The 19,270-nt window shown below is 48.6% G+C and overlaps 1 protein-coding gene across 9 annotated transcripts in view; it reads left to right on the forward strand.

Moving 5' to 3' along the window:
• The window catches only part of LOC124124850, a 112,595-nt gene that overhangs the window by 24,777 nt on the left and 68,548 nt on the right, over positions 1-19,270 (forward strand). For all 9 annotated transcript variants that reach the window (XM_048385529.1, XM_048385532.1, XM_048385534.1 and 6 more), the window contains exons 9-17: positions 777-1,040; positions 2,617-2,808; positions 3,629-3,883; positions 7,775-7,966; positions 11,140-11,340; positions 12,301-12,555; positions 13,592-13,786; positions 15,464-15,652; positions 17,186-17,374. In XM_048385529.1, coding sequence (XP_048241486.1) covers positions 777-1,040; positions 2,617-2,808; positions 3,629-3,883; positions 7,775-7,966; positions 11,140-11,340; positions 12,301-12,555; positions 13,592-13,786; positions 15,464-15,652; positions 17,186-17,374 — 1,932 coding nt within the window. The remainder of the gene's footprint in view (positions 1-776; positions 1,041-2,616; positions 2,809-3,628; positions 3,884-7,774; positions 7,967-11,139; positions 11,341-12,300; positions 12,556-13,591; positions 13,787-15,463; positions 15,653-17,185; positions 17,375-19,270) is intronic.

Consider the following 19,270-nt stretch of genomic DNA (forward strand, 5'->3'; position numbering starts at 1 on the left):
TCGTGTTACAATACACATGAGTTTACGGCACGCATCCTACAATGAAACGCATGACTCTGTCTGAGAAGTTCTTTGATCAAGGTTACCACAGTAAAAGAGTCAGTAAAGCTTTCAAGAAGTGTTAAGGTAAACATATGGAGGACATTTAAAAATATGACACATTAAAAAGTATTGTCCGATGCAATTCCCATTTGACTTGTACCATAAGGTCCTCTCATTTTTCAGGTGAACTATTTACTTGCCTTTGCATGTGTTTATGACCGTCGCGACCGGGGTGCAGGGTACGCTCAGCTTTTCGTTAAAGCCTGGTATCATCACTAAACAGGACTGCTCAGGATAGTCGAAATCGTACAATCGACTCTGAAATTTCCTTATTAATATATTTTATATTTATATTTATTTTATCAAGGACACTCATGTCTTTAGGATACGCACTACTCAATGAAACGCATCAGTTAACGACACTTTGTCCATACTATGGACATCCATCACGACATTGATTTAAAGAATATAGATGCTCCACACTGGTACAGATCACGGTAGTTGCTCTTAGTTCAAGGTCGCTGTATGCTATTCGAGGTTAAAATTCAGTCGGGTCGCCTAGTGGTTAAAGCTTTTGCTAGTCATGCCGAAGACCCGGGTTCGATTTCCGACCTGGGTACAATGTGTGATGCCCATTCCTGGTGTACCCCGCCGTGATACTGCTGGAATATTGCTAAAAGCGGCGTAAAACCATATTCACTCACTCATTCACTCAACACCTGGTGTCCTTGCAGCCAGCTTCACCACAGAGCTGAATAACGTCACCGTTCAGAGTGGGAGTGACTTCACCTTGACCGCTGCGGTCACTGGGACGGACAAGACGGACGGGCAATGGTCGAAGGGGGGCAAGGTGCTGGCTGAGAGCGAGAGGATGAAGTTTGGCCAGGATGGTTCCGGGAAATATACGCTGAATGTGGTGGGGGCTACTGCCGCCGACGGCGGAGAATACACATTCGCCATTGCAGGAAAATCCACAAAGGGCACAGTCAAAGTCATTGGTGAGTCCCAATGTGGAGGTGGGTCCTTCTTGGCGATTTTACAGCCTCTTCTTTCTCTATTTCGTCTCACACAGGGGTTCGGTGGTGGCATGTTTGTCTGAGGTACCGGAAGTCCGGAGTAATGTCTCATAGTCCTCCCGAAACACCAGGTGCCATTCCCTCCCACCCATCCTTGTCTAACGGTCCCATCGAGACACCAGGTGTTAGCCCACCAATCCTTGTCTAACGGCCCTCTAGAGACACCAGGTGTCAGCCCGACCATCCTTGTCTAACAGTCTTCCTGAGACACACATGAGTCATCCATCCTTTGAGTCATGTTCCTCTCAAAACACCAGGTGTCAGCCCCCAATCCTTGTCTTACGGTCCCCTCGAGACACCAGGTGTCAGCCCCCTAATCCTGACCTCAAAGTCCCCGGGAGACACCATGTGTCAGCCCCCCCAATACTTGTCTCACGGTCCTTTCGTGACACCAGGTGTCAGCCTCCCATCCTTGTTTCACGGTCCCCTGGAGACCCCAGGTGTCAGCCCCGAATCCTTGCCTCAGGGTCCCCTGGAGACACCAGGTGTCAGCCCCAATACTTGTCCTACGGTCCTTTCGAGACACCAGGTGTCAGCCCCCAACCCTTGTCTCACGGTCCCCTCGAGACACCAGGTGTCAGCCCTCCCATCCTTGTCTCACGGTCCCCTCGAGACACCAGGTGTCAGCCCTCCCATCCTTGTCTCACGGTCCCCTCGAGACACCAGGTGTCAGCCCTCCCATCCTTGTCTCACGGTCCCCTCGAGACACCAGGTGTCAGCCCTCCCATCCTTGTCTCACGGTCCCCTCGAGACACCAGGTGTCAGCCCTCCCATCCTTGCCTCACGGTCCCCTCGAGACACCAGGTGTCAGCCCCCAAACCTTGTCTCACGGTCCCCTCGAGACACCAGGTGTCAGCCCACCCATCCTTGTCTCACGGTCCCCCCGAGACACCAGGTGTCAGCCCTCCCATCCTTGCCTCACGGTCCCCTCAAGACACCAGGTGTCAGTCCCCAAACCTTGTCTCACGGTCCCCTCGAGACACCAGGTGTCAGCCCCCAACCCTTTTCTTACGGTCCCTTGGAGACACCAGGTGTCAGCCCCCAAACTTGCCTCACGGTCCCCTCGAGACACCAGGTGTCAGCCCCCAACCCTTGTCTAACAGTCCCCTCGAGACACCAGGTGTCAGTCCCCAAACCTTGTCTAACAGTCCCCTCGAGACACCAGGTGTAAGCCCCCAAACCTTGTCTAACAGTCCCCTCGAGACACCAGGTGAAAGCCCCCAATCCTTGCCTCACAGTCCCCTCGAGACACCAGGTGTCAACCCTCCCATCCTTGTCTCACGGTCCCCTGGAGACACCAGGTGTCAGCCCTCCCATCCTTGTTTCACGGTCCCCTGGAGACACCAGGTGTTAGCCCTCCAATCCTTGTCTAACAGTCCTCCCAAGACATGCACGAATCACCCATCCTTTGAGTCCTGCTCCTATCAAGAAACCAGGTGTCAGTCACTCATCTCTGCCTCATGTTAGTTCTCTTGTTCATCAAGTTTTCATGTTTCAGTTGACGGCGGTTGGGACGCGTGGACCACGTGGCATATCGTCTCGTGCTCGGCCACGTGCGGGGCCAATGTGGTCGGTGTCTCAAGACGAGTGCGGTACTGCGACAACCCCACACCAGCAAATGGGGGGAAAAATTGTGAAGGGGAAAGGATAGAGAGAAACTCAACAACGTGTGACCTACCCGAGTGTATCAGTGCGTATCAGCAGCTATACTTGTCTCTGTACATGTGTGAATTGTGTATCAGTGCCTCAAAGTGAAACTAACCAATAAGAGAGCAGAATTACTAACCCCATTTATGACCGTATACCGTCAGTAGAAATCCAAGATGGTTGTTACTGACGTATTATGAGACCGTATACCGTCAGTAACTGCCATTTTGGATTTTCCAACACCCACTTCAAATATTTCACATGAAAATTCTGGTACAGAAATTCGTTATTCGACACTGTTCTGTGTTTTAATATCATAAATTTTGATGTGCAAAGACAATAATATTTGTTTAGATCTCGTTCGTGACTTGAGATAATAGTTAAAATTATGTACAAGGTTTGGCCTCTAAGGTTTGAAGAGTAGTCTCCCTTTGACCTTTAACGTCAACAGTTGTAAGTGCCAAGATTTCATTTTGTCATGATACGTGCGACATAGATACCAGATAGTGTAAACATTTCGGCACAATAAATTCGTTATGGTGTCTTCAGCTTCCGTATACGGTCTCATATTAGGTAAGGAGACAAATATGTCACCGTCTACGGCAACAAAAGACTCCATAACTAATAGCATATTCGACAACAACACGTATCAGTGCGTATATCGACAACAACACTCGTGTCTGTAGATGTGTTAACTATCTGAGTGTATCAGTAGGTAGATCAACAGTTCAATTTGTATGACCTTCTATGACATATGAGTCCGGTATAGATAGTCAGCCTTAAGACATGAAGTGCCATGTAGTGCCATGTGTGTTTCACGAAGGCTCCCCAAAGCTCCAAAGTATCCTGTTTCACTATTCCAGTTCTCAGCGGGCTCAAGAACCTGACATTGCGGGTTGGCGAAGAGATGACTTTGAGCGCCGGCACCAAGGCCTCAGCGACGGGAGCAGCACAGTGGTACCGCCACGGCCACCTCCTTCACGACAGCAGTCGGGTGGCCATCACGAACGACAACACCAACTACTCCTTGACCCTGCGCAACCTCACCGTGGGCGACACAGGCACCTACACATTCAGTTTTGATGGGCAGACAGCGGAGGGACACTTGTTGGTTGTAGGTAAGACACATCGCTTGGCAAAGACCGCAACCACTGTGTAGGCAGATTTGTGTCAGCTGCGAGAGTCGTGTGTTGTCCGTGACAAGATGCTCTAGTTAGGAAGAGCTGTGTGTTGTCTGTGACAAGGTGTTCTAGTTAGGAAGAGCTGTGTGTTGTCTGTGACAAGGTGTCTTAGTTAGGAAGAGTTGTGTGTTGTCTGTGACAAGGTGTTCAAGTTAGGAAGAGCTGTGTGTTGTCTGTGACAAGGTGTTCTAGTTAGGAAGAGCTGTGTGTTGTCTGTGACAAGGTGTTCTAATAAGGAAGAGTTGTGTGTTGTCTGTGACAAGGTGTTCAAGTTAGGAAGAGCTGTGTGGTGTCTGTGACAAGGTGTTCTAGTTAGGAAGAGTTGTGTGTTGTCTGTGACAAGGTGTCCTAGTTAGGAAGAATCGTGTGTTATCTGTGACAAGGTGCTCTAGCTAGGAAGAGTTGTGTGTTGTCTGTGACAAGGTGTTCTAGTTAGGAAGAGCTGTGTGTTGTCTGTGACAAGGTGTTCTAGTTAGGAAGAGCTGTGTGTTGTCTGTGACAAGGTGTCTTAGTTAGGAAGAGCTGTGTGTTGTCTGTGACAAGGTGTTCTAGTTAGGAAGAGCTGTGTGTTGTCTGTGACAAGGTGTTCTAGTCAGGAAGAGTTGTGTGTTGTCTGTGACAAGGTGTTCTAGTTAGGAAGAGCTGTGTGTTGTCTGTGACAAGGTGTCCTAGTTAGGAAGAGTCGTGTGTTATCTGTGACAAGGTGCTCTAGCTAGGAAGAGTTGTGTGTTGTCTGTGACAAGGTGTTCTAGTTAGGAAGAGCTGTGTGTTGTCTGTGACAAGGTGTTCTAGTTAGGAAGAGCTGTGTGTTGTCTGTGACAAGGTGTCTTAGTTAGGAAGAGCTGTGTGTTGTCTGTGACAAGGTGTTCTAGTTAGGAAGAGCTGTGTGTTGTCTGTGACAAGGTGTTCTAGTCAGGAAGAGTTGTGTGTTGTCTGTGACAAGGTGTTCTAGTTAGGAAGAGTTGTGTGGTGTCTGTGACAAGGTGTTCCAGTTAGGAAGTGTCGTGTGTTGTCCGTGACAAGGTGTTCTAGTTAGGAAGAGTTGTGTGTTGTCTGTGACTAGGTTTTCCAGTTAGGTAGAGTTGTGTGTTGTCTATGACAAGGTGTTCAAGTTAGGAAGAGCTGTGTGTTGTCTGTGACAAGGTGCTCTAGTTAGGAAGAGTTGTGTGTTGTCTGTGACAAGGTGCTCTAGTTAGGAAGAGTTGTGTGTTGTCTGTGACAAGGTGTCCTAACCAGGAAGAGTTGTGTGTTGTCTGTGACAAGGTGTTCTAGTTAGGAAGAGTCGTGTGTTGTCTGTGACAAGGTGTTGTAGTTAGGAAGAGTTGTGTGTTGTCTGTGACAAGGTCCTCTAGTTAGGAAGAGTTGTGTGTTGTCTGTGATCAGGTGCTCTAGTTAGGAAGAGTCATGTGTTGTCTGTGACAAGGTGTTCTAGTCAGGAAGAGTTTTTGTGTTGTCTGTGACAAGGTGTCCTAGTTAGGAAGAGTTGTGTGTTGTTTGTGACAAGGTGTCCTAGTTAGGAAGAGCTGTGTGGTGTCTGTGACAAGGTGTTCTAGTCAGCAAGAGTTGTGTGTTGTCTGTGACAAGGTGTTCTAGTCAGGAAGAGTTGTGTGTTGTCTGTGACAAGGTGCTCTAGTTAGGAAGAGATGTGTGTTGTCTGTGACAAGGTGTTCCAGTCAGGAAGAGTTGTGTGTTGTCTGTGAGAAGTTGCTCTAGTTAGGAAGAGCTGTGTGTTTTCTGTGACAAGGTGTTCTAGTCAGGAAGAGTTGTGTGTTGTCTGTGACAAGGTGCCCTAGTTAGGAAGAGTTGTGTGGTGTCTGTGACAATGTGTTCTAGTCAGGAAGAGTTGTGTGTTGTCTGTGACAAGGTGTTCTAGTCAGGAAGAGTTGTGTGTTGTCTGTGACAAAGTGTCCTAGTTAGGAAGAGTAGCGTGTTGTCTGTGACAAGGTGTTCTAGTAAGCAAGAGTTGTGTGTTGTCTGTGACAAGGTGTTCTAGTTAGGAAGAGCTGTGTTTTGACAAGGTGTTCTAGTTAAGAAGAGCTGTGTGTTGTCTGTGACAAGGTGTTCTAGTTAGGAAGAGTCGTGTGTTGTCTGTGACAAGGTGTCCTAGTTAGGAAGAGTTGTGTGTTGTCTGTGACAAGGTGCTCTAGTTAGGAAGAGCTGTGTGTTGTCTGTGACAAGGTGTTCTAGTTAGGAAGAGTTGTGCGTTGTCTGTGACAAGGTGTTCCAGTTAGGAAGAGTTGTGTGTTGTCTGTGACAAGGTGTTCTAGTTAGGAAGAGTTGTGTGTTGTCTGTGACAAGGTGTTCCAGTTAGGAAGAGCTGTGTGTTGTCTGTGACAAGCTGTTCCAGTTAGGAAGAGCTGTGTGTTGTCTGTGACAAGGTGCTCTAGTTAGGAAGAGTTGTGTGTTGTCTGTGACAAGGTTTTCCAGTTAGGAAGAGTCGTGTGTTGACTGTGACAAGGTGTTCTAGTTAGGAAGAGCTGTGTGTTGTCTGTGACAAGGTGTTCTAGTAAGGAAGAACTATGTGGTGTCTGTGACAAGGTGTTCTAGTTAGGAAGAGTTGTGTGTTGTCTGTGACAAGGTGCTCCAGTTAGGAAGAGTCATGTGTTGTCTGTGATAATGTGGTCTATTAACGAAGAGTTGTGTGTTGTCTGTGACAAGGTGTTCCAGTTAGGAAGAGCTGTGTGTTGTCTGTGACAAGGTGTTCTAGTAAGGAAGAACTATGTGGTGTCTGTGACAAGGTGTTCTAGTTAGGAAGAGTTGTGTGTTGTCTGTGACAAGGTGCTCCAGTTAGGAAGAGTCATGTGTTGTCTGTGATAATGTGGTCTATTAACGAAGAGTTGTGTGTTGTCTGTGACAAGGTGTTCCAGTTAGGAAGAGCTGTGTGTTGTCTGTGACAAGGTGCTCTAGTAAGGAAGAGCTGTGTGTTGTCTGTGACATGGTGCTCTAGTTATGAAGAGTTGTGTGTTGTCTGTGACACGGTGTTCTAGTTAGGAAGAGCTGTGTGTTGTCTGTGACAAGGTGTTCTAGTTAGGAAGAGCTGTGTGTTGTCTGTGACAAGGTGCTCTAGTTAGGAAGAGTTGTGTGTTGTCTGTGACAAGGTGTTCTAGTTAGGAAGAGTTGTTTGTTGTCTGTGACAAGTTGCTCTAGTTAGGAAGAGCTGTGTGTTGTCTGTGACAAGGTGTTGTAGTTAGGAAGAGTTGTGTGTTGTCTGTGACAAGGTGTTCTAGGTAGGAAGAGTCGTGTGTTGTCTGTGACAAGGTGTTCTAGTTAGGAAGAGTTGTGTGTTGTCTGTGACAAGGTGTTCTAGGTAGGAAGAGTCGTGTGTTGTCTGTGACAAGGTGTTCTAGTTAGGAAGAGTTGTGTGTTGTCTGTGACAAGTTGCTCTAGTTAGGAAGAGCTGTGTGTTGTCTGTGACAAGGTGTTCCAGTTAGGAAGAGTTGTGTGTTGTCTGTGACAAGTTGCTCTTGTTAGGAAGAGCTGTGTGTTGTCTGTGACAAGGTGTCCTAGTTAGGAAGAGTTGTGTGTTGTCTGTGACAAGGTGCACTAGTAAGGAACAGTTGTGTTACAATACAACCCCTGTGTATAACCATACCCCTGTATACAACGCAAACCCTGAACACAACACAATCCCTGTTTACAACACAACCCGTGTATACAACACTACTCCTGTATACAAGACAACTCTGTATACAACACAACCCACACGACACAACCCGTGTATACAACACAACTCCTGTATAGAAGACAACCCTGTATACAACACAACCCCCGTATACAACACAACCCCTGTTTACAACACAACCCGTGTATACAAAACTCTGTGTCCAGCTGACGGAGGCTGGAGTGTCTGGTCGGACTGGAATAGAACGTGCAGCGCCACCTGTGGGACTAATATCCCCGCGACGCAGAGAAGAACACGGACATGTGACAACCCTGAACCAGCCAATGGCGGAAATAGCTGCACAGGAGACCCCTCGGAGCAGACCACATCAGCGTGTAACCTAGGATCTTGTGATACAGGTAGGAACCGAACACTGACAGTATGCACTGTCCGTCTAGTTGTCAGGGGCGGTCGGGTAGCCTAGGATCTTGTGAGACAGGTAGGTACCCAACACTGACAGTATACACTGTCCATCTAGTTGTCAGGGGCGGTCGGGTAGCCTAGGATCTTGTGAGACAGGTAGGAACCCAACATTGACAGTATACACTGTCCATCTAGTTGTCAGGGGCGGTCGGGTAGCCTAGGATCTTGTGAGACAAGTAGGTACCCAACACTGACAGTATACACTGTCCGTCTAGTTGTCAGGGGCGGTCGGGTAGCCTAGGATCTTGTGATACAGGTAGGAACCCAACACTGACAGTATGTACTGTCCATCTAGTTGTCAGGGGCGGTCGGGTAGCCTAGGATCTTGTGAGACAGGTAGGTACCCAACACTGACAGTATACACTGTCAGTCTAGTTGTCAGGGGCGGTCGGGTAGCCTAGGATCTTGTGAGACAGGTAGGTACCCAACACTGACAGTATACACTGTCCGTCTAGTTGTCAGGGGCGGTCGGGTAGCCTAGGATCTTGTGATACAAGTAGGAACCCAACACTGACAGTATGCACTGTCCGTCTAGTTGTCAGGGGCGGTCGGGTAGCCTAGGATCTTGTGAGACAGGTAGGTACCCAACACTGACAGTATACACTGTCCGTCTAGTTGTCAGGGGCGGTCGGGTAGCCTAGGATCTTGTGAGACAGGTAGGTACCCAACACTGACAGTATACACTGTCCGTCTAGTTGTCAGGGGCGGTCGGGCAGCCTAGGATCTTGTGATACAAGTAGGAACCCAACACTGACAGTATGCACTGTCCGTCTAGTTGTCAGGGGCGGTCGGGTAGCCTAGGATCTTGTGATACAGGTAGGAACCCAACACTGACAGTATGCACTGTCCATCTAGTTGTCAGGGGCGGTCGGGTAGCCTAGGATCTTGTGATACAGGTAGGAACCCAACACTGACAGTATGCACTATCCGTCTAGTTGTCAGGGGCGGTCGGGTAGCCTAGGATCTTGTGAGACAGGTAGGAACCCAACACTGACAGTATACACTGTCCATCTAGTTGTCAGGGGCGGTCGGGTAGCCTAGGATCTTGTGAGACAGGTAGGTACCCAACACTGACAGTATACACTGTCAGTCTAGTTGTCAGGGGCGGTCGGGTAGCCTAGGATCTTGTGAGACAGGTAGGTACCCAACACTGACAGTATACACTGTCAGTCTAGTTGTCAGGGGCGGTCGGGTAGCCTAGGATCTTGTGAGACAGGTAGGTACCCAACACTGACAGTATACACTGTCCGTCTAGTTGTCAGGGGCGGTCGGGTAGCCTAGGATCTTGTGAGACAGGTAGGTACCCAACACTGACAGTATACACTGTCCGTCTAGTTGTCAGGGGCGGTCGGGTAGCCTAGGATCTTGTGAGACAGGTAGGAACCCAACACTGACAGTATACACTGTCCATCTAGTTGTCAGGGGCGGTCGGGTAGCCTAGGATCTTGTGAGACAGGTAGGTACCCAACACTGACAGTATACACTGTCCGTCTAGTTGTCAGGGGCGGTCGGGTAGCCTAGGATCTTGTGAGACAGGTAGGTACCCAACACTGACAGTATACACTGTCAGTCTAGTTGTCAGGGGCGGTCGGGTAGCCTAGGATCTTGTGAGACAGGTAGGTACCCAACACTGACAGTATACACTGTCCGTCTAGTTGTCAGGGGCGGTCGGGTAGCCTAGGATCTTGTGAGACAGGTAGGTACCCAACACTGACAGTATACACTGTCCGTCTAGTTGTCAGGGGCGGTCGGGTAGCCTAGGATCTTGTGATACAAGTAGGAACCCAACACTGACAGTATACACTGTCCATCTAGTTGTCAGGGGCGGTCGGGTAGCCTAGGATCTTGTGATACAAGTAGGTACCCAACACTGACAGTATACACTGTCCGTCTAGTTGTTTGGGGCGGTCGGGTAGCCTAGGATCTTGTGAGACAGGTAGGTACCCAACACTGACAGTATACACTGTCCGTCTAGTTGTCAGGGGCGGTTGGGTAGCCTAGGATCTTGTGAGACAGGTAGGTACCCAACACTGACAGTATACACTGTCCATCTAGTTGTCAGGGGCGGTCGGGTAGCCTAGGATCTTGTGAGACAGGTAGGAACCCAACACTGACAGTATACACTGTCCATCTAGTTGTCGGGTGCGGTCGGGTAGCCTAGCGGTTAAAGCGTTCGCTCGTCACGTCGAAGACCCGGGTCCGATTCCCAACATGGGTACAATGTGTGAAGCCCATTTCTGGTGTCCCCCGTAGAGATATTGCTGGAATAGTGCTAAAAGCGGCGTAAAACCATACTCACTCACCCATTCTTCTTGTCGGTGTTCAGTGGGTTAAAATGCATGAATGCATTGATACATATTTGACAGCACTTAAGTTTTCTCTTTAGACAATATCAAATAAAGACCCACAAGATGACAGCCATTTCATTTCGGACATACAGATTCAGTGTCATGGAGATGGAAACGTGTTATATACAGATTCAGTGTCACATAACCGTTTTGTCGTTTTCCAAATACAATTGAATTTCTGAGTCGGAGTCTACTCCAGACGGTGGGGATACTGGTTATTACGAATGCTGGTCAGTTCTAAGCCTGACTAACCTTCAACTATGGGCCATAAAAAAAGTGAACTTGTCAATGTAGTACATTGTTTGAGTATTTCATTGCCAGTGTATTTGGTCTGTTGAGCCAGTTTTAGGACACAGACATGGACAAGATGCTTACCAGACCCGGCACAGAGTGATTTCCACCTGTTTCCTAAACTGAAATAACACCTTCGTGGATAGCGCTATGACGACAACGATGTTTGTTTGTTTGTTTGTCGTTTAACGCCACACTCAGCAATATTCCAGCTATATGACGGAGGTCTGTAAATAATCGAGCCTGGACGAGACAACGATGACCTCAAAGCTGTCGTAAATGGGTTTTGCAGGATTGCCTGAGTAAACTTCTTCCTGACTGGAATTGAAAAGTTTCACTATCGATACGAGATGTGCATTGAAAAACAGAGAGATTATGTTGAAACACTTTTACAATTGTCGGTTTTGTTTGTTCGGTGTAGAAATATTTGACCAGCCTTCGTATGTCCCAAAATAACAATCTGACTTCAGAACCAGTTGACGGGGGATGGGATGTGTGGACGAGCTGGCATATCACGAGCTGCTCGGCTACATGCGGCGTCAACGTCGCCGGAGTTTTGCGACGTGCCCGGTACTGCGATCATCCCACGCCACGCAATGGCGGGGCAAACTGTAATGGAAGCCGCATAGAGACCAGCACTGCCGTCTGCACGACGTTGCCCAAGTGTTTCAGTGAGTATACTACTTAATAAAATGCATTTTTTTTTAGTTAAACGGAGCAAAAATATTGAACTTTGTTCACAACATATTTTTTTCAGCTTTTATTGTAAAACCTGAGGACATTACACCCCCTCCCTCGCCCTTGCCGCTCCCCCATCACTGCCCCGCCCTTGCTCCTCCCCCGTCACTGGCTATCCCTTGCCCCTCCCCCATCACTGCCCCGCCCTTGCCCCTCCCCCATCACTGCCCCGCCCTTGCCCTTCCCCCATCACTGCCCCGCCCTTGCCCCTCCCCCGTCACTGCCCCGCCCTTGCCCCTCCCCCATCACTGCCCTGCCCTTGCCCCTCCCCCATCACTGCCCCGCCCTTGCCCCTCCCCCGTCACTGCCCCGCCCTTGCCCCTCCCCTGCCCTTGCTCCTCCCCCGTCACTGGCCATCCCTTGCCCCTCCCCCGTCACTGCCCCGCCCTTGCCCCTCCCCCGTCACTGGCCATCCCTTCACCCGGTCAGTGTCGTAATATAGACGGGTTTCCATGACTCAAACTCGATGTCGTAATATATTAACATCGTTTGCTTGAGTCGCCGTGATGTAATTAAATATCGATGAGGGAGTGAGTGAGTTGGGTTTAACGCCGTTTTTAACAGTATTCCAGTTGTTTCACGGCGTGTCAGCTTAATGTGAGAGGAAATGCCAAAGTGACGCAGGTCTGAGACGTTTACCGCTTCGGTTAAACCCACGAGCACGGAAACATAATCGGGACGAACCGTGAACCCACAATCATAGGATTCTGGCGTGCCCAAGGGACGCAACTCTACACAGCGAATCGCAGCGCCTAAGACGACTGGGCCACCCGTGCCCCCCAACATATCGACGACGACATGCAGACGTGATATATAGGCAATCACTGATAATGGCATCACAGTGTTCCCAACTACCTGTTTTATTAGCCTCATACGTGATTTTGTTCTCGTAGTTCTCAGTGGGCCCCAGAACATCACGCTCCGGTCAGGGCAGAAGCTGACACTGAACGTGGACGTCGACGAGAGTGTCCACTCCAAAGCGGAGTGGCTGCAAAAGGGCAAGGTGCTTCACCCCAGCACGAGGGTCAAGATCTACCACGACAAGGGAAACAACACAATGACCATAGATCAGGTTACCGAGGCCGACAGTGGCGCGTACACGTTCAGAATTGAAGGACAGACGGCGGAGGGCTACGTCACAGTGATTGGTAAGAGGTGGTGTCCAACAGATGGACGTTTGAGCCACGTGGTAGATGCCCACCAGGAGCTAAGGATCCTTACAGTATTTTAGGTATGCTAAGTATTCTAATGAAATACGGTAAAGTTGATACTACAATGTCGCATAGCTTGCCTTGTCTCTAAATCGACACAAGTGTGTGGGAAGTGTATATTCGATGGCACGTTGATACGGTATTCCTCTGCTTATACCACCGGGTTAGAATTGATCTCCAGCAACCTCTGATTGTCTCCCCTTGTGAAGATCCGGGTTAGAATTGGTCTTCAGCAACCCCTGATTGTCTCCCCTTGTGAATATCCGGGTTAGAATTGATCTCCAGCAACCCCTGATTGTCTCCCCTTGTGAAGATCCGGGTTAAAATTGATCTCCAGCAACCCCTGATTGTCTCCCCTTGTGAAGATCCGGGTTAGAATTGATCTCCAGCAACCCCTGATTGTCTCCCCTTGTGAAGATCCGGGTTAGAATTGATCTCCAGCAACCCCTGATTGTCTCCCCTTGTGAAGATCCGGGTTAGAATTGATCTCCAGCAACCCCTGATTGTCTCCCCTTGTGAAGATCCGGGTTAGAATTGATCTCCAGCAACCCCTGATTGTCTCCCCTTGTGAAGATCCGGGTTAGAATTGATCTCCAGCAACCCCTGATTGTCTCCCCTTGTGAAGATCCGGGTTAGAACTGATCTCCAGCAACCCCTGATTGTCTCCCCTTGTGAAGATCCGGGTTAGAATTGGTCTTCAGCAACAGATGTTTGTCGTAAGAGGCGACTAACGGGATCGGAGAGTCAGGCCCGGTGACTTGGTTGATGCATGTCATCATATGCCAATTGCGTAGATCGATGCTCATGATGTGAATCAATGGATTGTCTGGTCCAGACTCAATTATTTACAGACCGCCGTCATATAGCTGGAATATGGCTGATTATGGCGTTAATAAACAACCAGACACATCCCATATCGATCAATGGCCTGTCGCTCAATGGCTTCATGCCCTCAGTGTGGTTCTGTGTTTAGTGGACGGCGGCTGGGGCGGCTGGACGGAGTGGGTGGGGTCGTGTACGGCGACCTGTGGGGACAACATCACGGTGCGTCGGACGAGGAGCAGAGCTTGTGACAGCCCCGCGCCTGGAAATGGCGGGAATGAGTGTGCTGGGAGTACAACAGACAACGAAACTATAGCATGTGACGTGCCGTCCTGTATCCCTGTAGGTAGGTGGTGTGTATAGCTGGGGTGATCTACTAGGGAGGTGATGTGTATAGCTGGGGTGATCTACTAGGGAGGTGTTGTGTATACCCGGGGTAATCTACTAGGGAGGTGTTGTGTATACCCGGGGTGATCTACTAGGGAGGTGTTGTGTATACCCTGGGTGATCTACTAGGGAGGTGATGTGTATAGCTAGGGTGATCTACTAGGGAGGTGGTGTGTATAGCCGGGGTGATCTACTAGGGAGGTGATGTGTATACCCGGGGTGATCTACTAGGGAGGTGTTGTGTATAGCCGGGGTGATCTACTAGGGAGGTGTTGTGTATAGCTAGGGTGATCTACTAGGGAGGTGATGTGTATAGCCGGGGTGATCTACTAGGGAGGTGATGTGTATAGCCGGGGTGATCTACTAGGGAGGTGGTGTGTATAGCCGGGGTGATCTACTAGGGAGGTGTTGTGTATATCTAGGGTGATCTACTAGGGAGGTGATGTGTATAGCCGGGGTGATCCACTAGGGAGGTGGTGTGTATAGCCGGGGTGATCCACTAGGGAGGTGGTGTGTATAGCCGGGGTGATCTACTAGGGAGTTGATGTGTATAGCCGGGGTGATCCACTAGGGAGGTGGTGTGTATAGCCGGGGTGATCCACTAGGGAGGTGATGTGTATAGCCGGGGTGATCCACTAGGGAGGTGATGTGTATATCTAGGGTGATCTACTAGGGAGGTGTTGTGTATACCCTGGGTGATCTACTAGGGAGGTGATGTGTATAGCTAGGGTGATCTACTAGGGAGGTGGTGTGTATAGCCGGGGTGATCTACTAGGGAGGTGATGTGTATACCCGGGGTGATCTACTAGGGAGGTGTTGTGTATAGCCGGGGTGATCTACTAGGGAGGTGTTGTGTATAGCTAGGGTGATCTACTAGGGAGGTGTTGTGTATAGCCGGGGTGATCTACTAGGGAGGTGTTGTGTATACCCGGGGTGATCTACTAGGGAGGTGTTGTGTATAGCTAGGGTGATCTACTAGGGAGGTGATGTGTATAGCCGGTGTGATCTACTAGGGAGGTGGTGTGTATAGCCGGGGTGATCTCCTAGGGAGGTGATGTGTATACCCTGGGTGATCTACTAGGGAGGTGATGTGTATAGCCGGGGTGATCCACTAGGGAGGTGATGTGTATAGCCGGTGTGATCTACTAGGGAGGTGGTGTGTATAGCCGGGGTGATCTCCTAGGGAGGTGATGTGTATACCCGGGGTGATCTACTAGGGAGGTGATGTGTATAGCTGGGATGATCTACTAGGGAGGTGATGTGTATAGCTGGGATGATCTACTAGGGAGGTGATGTGTATAGCTGGGATGATCTACTAGGGAGGTGGTGTGTATAGCCGGGGTGATCTACTAGGGAGGTGATGTGTATAGCTGGGGTGATCTACTAGGGAGGTGATGTGTATAGCCGGGAAGATCTACTAGGGAGGTGATGTGTATAGCCGGGGTGATCTACTAGGGAGGTGTTGTGTATAGCCGGGGTGTACCTGAGATGGAGAGGGCGTGGCAAGGAACTTACAAGTATCTACAACTTTGCCTCCAGTGGTACATTGATCTGATCTGAAGAAAAGCAACTATAACGTAAATAATTGATGTTTTTTAAATTTCTTGTCATAATTTGTTTGGTGGTTCGATTACAGTTAACGGGGGCTGGACTGAGTGGTCGGCGGCGTTAAGGGCGTGTAGCGCCACGTGCGGTCAGTCGATCAGTGGGACGGACACGAGGACACGGACGTGTACCAACCCTGTCCCTAGCGGCGGAGGCAGTCAATGTGCGGGAGATGCAAGCGTATCACAGTCTGTGACCTGCCCAGATATAACATGTCCAGGTTTGAAAACTTCACTTTCCTTGTCAGCCCTATGGGAAGCACGATATAAAATATTGTGATGTCACCGTTACCAAAGTGAGTGAATTGTGTTTGTGTTTGAGCGTGTGTGTTACGGGGTTCGCAACGCCTCTATATTGTTTGACAAAGGGGTTGTAACGCCTCTTTATTGTTTGACAAGGGTGTTGTAACGCCTCTATATTGTTTGACAAAGGGGTTATAACGCCTCTATAATGTTTGACAAGGGTTTTGTAACGCCTCTATATTGTTTGACAAGGGTGTTGTAACGCCTCTATATTGTTTGACAAAGGGGTTATAACGCCTCTATAATGTTTGACAAGGGTTTTGTAACGCCTCTATATTGTTTGACAAGGGTGTTGTAACGCCTCTATACTGTTTGACAAGGGGGTTATAACGCCTCTATAATGTTTGACAAGGGTTTTGTAACGCCTCTATATTGTTTGACAAGGGTGTTGTAACGCCTCTATATTGTTTGACAAGGGTGTTATAACGCCTCTATAATGTTTGACAAGGGGGTTGTAATGCCTCTTTATTGTTTGACAAGGGTGTTGTAACGCCTCTATATTGTTTGACAAGGGGGTTATAACGCCTCTATAATGTTTGACAAGGGGGTTGTAACGCCTCTTTATTGTTTGACAAGGGTGTTGTAACGCCTCTATATTGTTTGACAAAGGGGTTGTAACGCCTCTATGATGTTTGACAAGGGGGTTGTAACGCCTCCATATTGTTTGACAAGAGGGTTGTAACGCTACTATATTGTTTGACAAGGGGGTTGTAACGCCTCCATATTGTTTGACAAGAGGGTTGTAACGCTACTATATTGTTTGACAAGGGGGTTGTAACTCCTCAATAGTGTTTGACAAGGGGGTTGTAACGCCTCCATATTGTTTGACAAGGGGGTTGTAACTCCTATATATTGTTTGACAAGTGGGTTGTAACGCTACTATATTTTTTGACAAGGGGGTTGTAACTCCTCAATAGTGTTTGACAAGGGGGTTGTAACTCCTCAATAGTGTTTGACAAGGGGGTTGTAACTCCTCTATATTGTTTGACAAGTGGGTTGTAACGCTACTTTATTGTTTGACAAGGGGGTTGTAACTCCTCTATATTGTTTGACAAGGGGGTTGTATCGCCTCCATGATGTCTGAGACCTGAGTCGTAACATATGGATGGAAATAATAGTTGCAAGTATATCCCTGCATTCTCTCCTCGGCCAGCCGGGGGCACGGCCGGCCCAGTCGTCGAAGGCGCCGCGTTTCGCTGTGCAGAGTTGCGTCCCTTGGGCACGCCAGAAACCTATGATTGTGATTTCGAATCCCGGTTCACCCCGTACTCGTGGATTTGACCAAAGTTGTAAACGTCTGAGACCTGCATCACTTCGGGCTTTCCCCCCACATTAAGCTGACACGCCGCGATATACTGGAATAATGTTAAAAGCGGCGTTAAACACAACTCACTCACTCACTCACTCGGCCAGCTAGCAGCATCACACTAAATCCCCCCCCCGTGTTCCAGTAAACGGTGGATGGAGTGTGTGGTCGGCGGCGGCAAGAATCTGTGATGCCACGTGCGGTCTGTCGGTCAGTGGGACGGACACGAGGAGGAGGACCTGTACCAACCCTGCTCCGGCTGGCACCGGCACTCCTTGTGGGGCAGAGAACACCCAAGTGACCAGTATCACCTGTCCGGTGTCAGAATGTCCAGGTAAGATGTGTTGCCTGTAGGCTGGCACCGGCACTCCTTGTGGGGCAGAGAACACCCAAGTGACCAGTATCACCTGTCCAGTGTCAGAATGTCCAGGTAAGATGTGTTGCCTGTAGGCTGGCACCGGCACTCCTTGTGGGGCAGAAAACACCCAAGTAACAAGTATCACCTGTCCGGTGTCAGAATGTCCAGGTACGATGTGTTGCCCGTAGGCTGTCAGAATGTCCAGGTGAGATGTGTTACCTGTAGGCTGTCAGAATGTCAAGGTAAGATGTGTTATCTGTAGGCTGTCAGAATGTCCAGGTAAGATGTGTTACCCGTAGGCTGTCAGAATGTCCAGGTGAGATGTGTTACCTGTAGGCTGTCAGAATGTCCAGGTGGGATGTGTTACCCGTAGGCTGTCAGAATGTCCAGGTGAGATGTGTTACCTGTAGGCTGTCAGAATGTCCAGGTGGGATGTGTTACCTGTAGGCTGTCAGAATGTCCAGGTAAGATGTGTTACCTGTAGGCTGTCAGAATGTCCAGGTAGGATATTTTACCTATCCACTGCCAGAATGTCCAGGTAAGATATTTTTCCTATTCACAGCCAGAATGTCCAGGTAAGATATTTTACCTATCCACAGCCAGAATGTCCAGGTAGGATATTTTACCTATCCACTTCCAGAATGTCCAGGTAACATATTTTACCTATCCACTTCCAGAATGTCCAGATAAGATATGTTACCTATCCACTGCCAGAATGTCCAGGTGAGATGTGTTACCTGTAGGCGGTCAGAATGTCCAGGTGGGATGTGTTACCTGTAGGCTGTCAGAATGTCCAGGTACGATATCTTATCTGTAGGCTGTCAGAATGTCCAGGTAAGATGTCTTATCTGTAGGCTGTCAGAATGTAAAGGTGGGATGTGTTACCTGTAGGCTGTCAGAATGTCCAGGTACGATGTGTTACCTGTAGGCTGTCAGAATGTCCAGGTAAGATGTGTTACCTGTAGGCTGTCAGAATGTCCAGGTACGATGTGTTACCTGTAGGCTGTCAGAATGTCAAGGTGGGATGTGTTACCTGTAGGCTGTCAGAATGTCCAGGTAAGATGTGTTACCTGTAGGCTGTCAGAATGTCCAGGTAAGATATGTTACCTATCCACTTCCACAAAGTCCAGGTAAGATATTTTTCCTATCCACATCCAGAATGTCCAGGTAGGATATTTTTCCTATCCACAGCCAGAATGTCCAGGTAAGATAGTTTTCCTATCCACAGCCAGAATGTCCAGGTAGGATATTTTACCTATCCACTTCCAGAATGTCCAGGTAAGATATTTTACCTATCCACTTCCAGAATGTCCAGGTAAGATATTTTACCTATCCACTTCCAGAATGTCCAGGTAAGATATTTTACCTATCCACAGCCAGAATGTCCAGGTAAGATATTTTACCTATCCACTGCCAGAATGTCCAGGTAAGATATTTTTCCTATCCACAGCCAGAATGTCCAGGTAAGATATTTTACCTATCCACTTCCAGAATGTCGAGGTAAGATATTTTACCTATCCACTGCCAGAATGTCCAGGTAAGATATTTTTCCTATCCACAGCCAGAATGTCCAGGTAACATATTTTACCTATCCACTTCCAGAATGTCCAGGTAAGATATGTTACCTATCCACTTCCAGAATGTCCAGGTAAGATATTTTACCTATCCACTTCCAGAATGTCCAGGTAAGATATTTAACCTATTCACTTCCAGAATGTCCAGGTAAGATATTTTACCTATCCACAGCCAGAATGTCCAGGTAAGATATTTTACCTATCCACTGCCAGAATGTCCAGGTAAGATATTTTACCTATCCACTTCCAGAATGTCCAGGTGAGATATGTTACCTATCCACTTCGAGAATGTCCAGGT

The sequence above is a fragment of the Haliotis rufescens genome, unplaced genomic scaffold (assembly GCF_023055435.1).
Source record: "Haliotis rufescens isolate VD_foot unplaced genomic scaffold, xgHalRufe1.0.p SCAF_6, whole genome shotgun sequence".
Classification (NCBI taxonomy): Eukaryota; Metazoa; Mollusca; class Gastropoda; order Lepetellida; family Haliotidae; genus Haliotis; species Haliotis rufescens.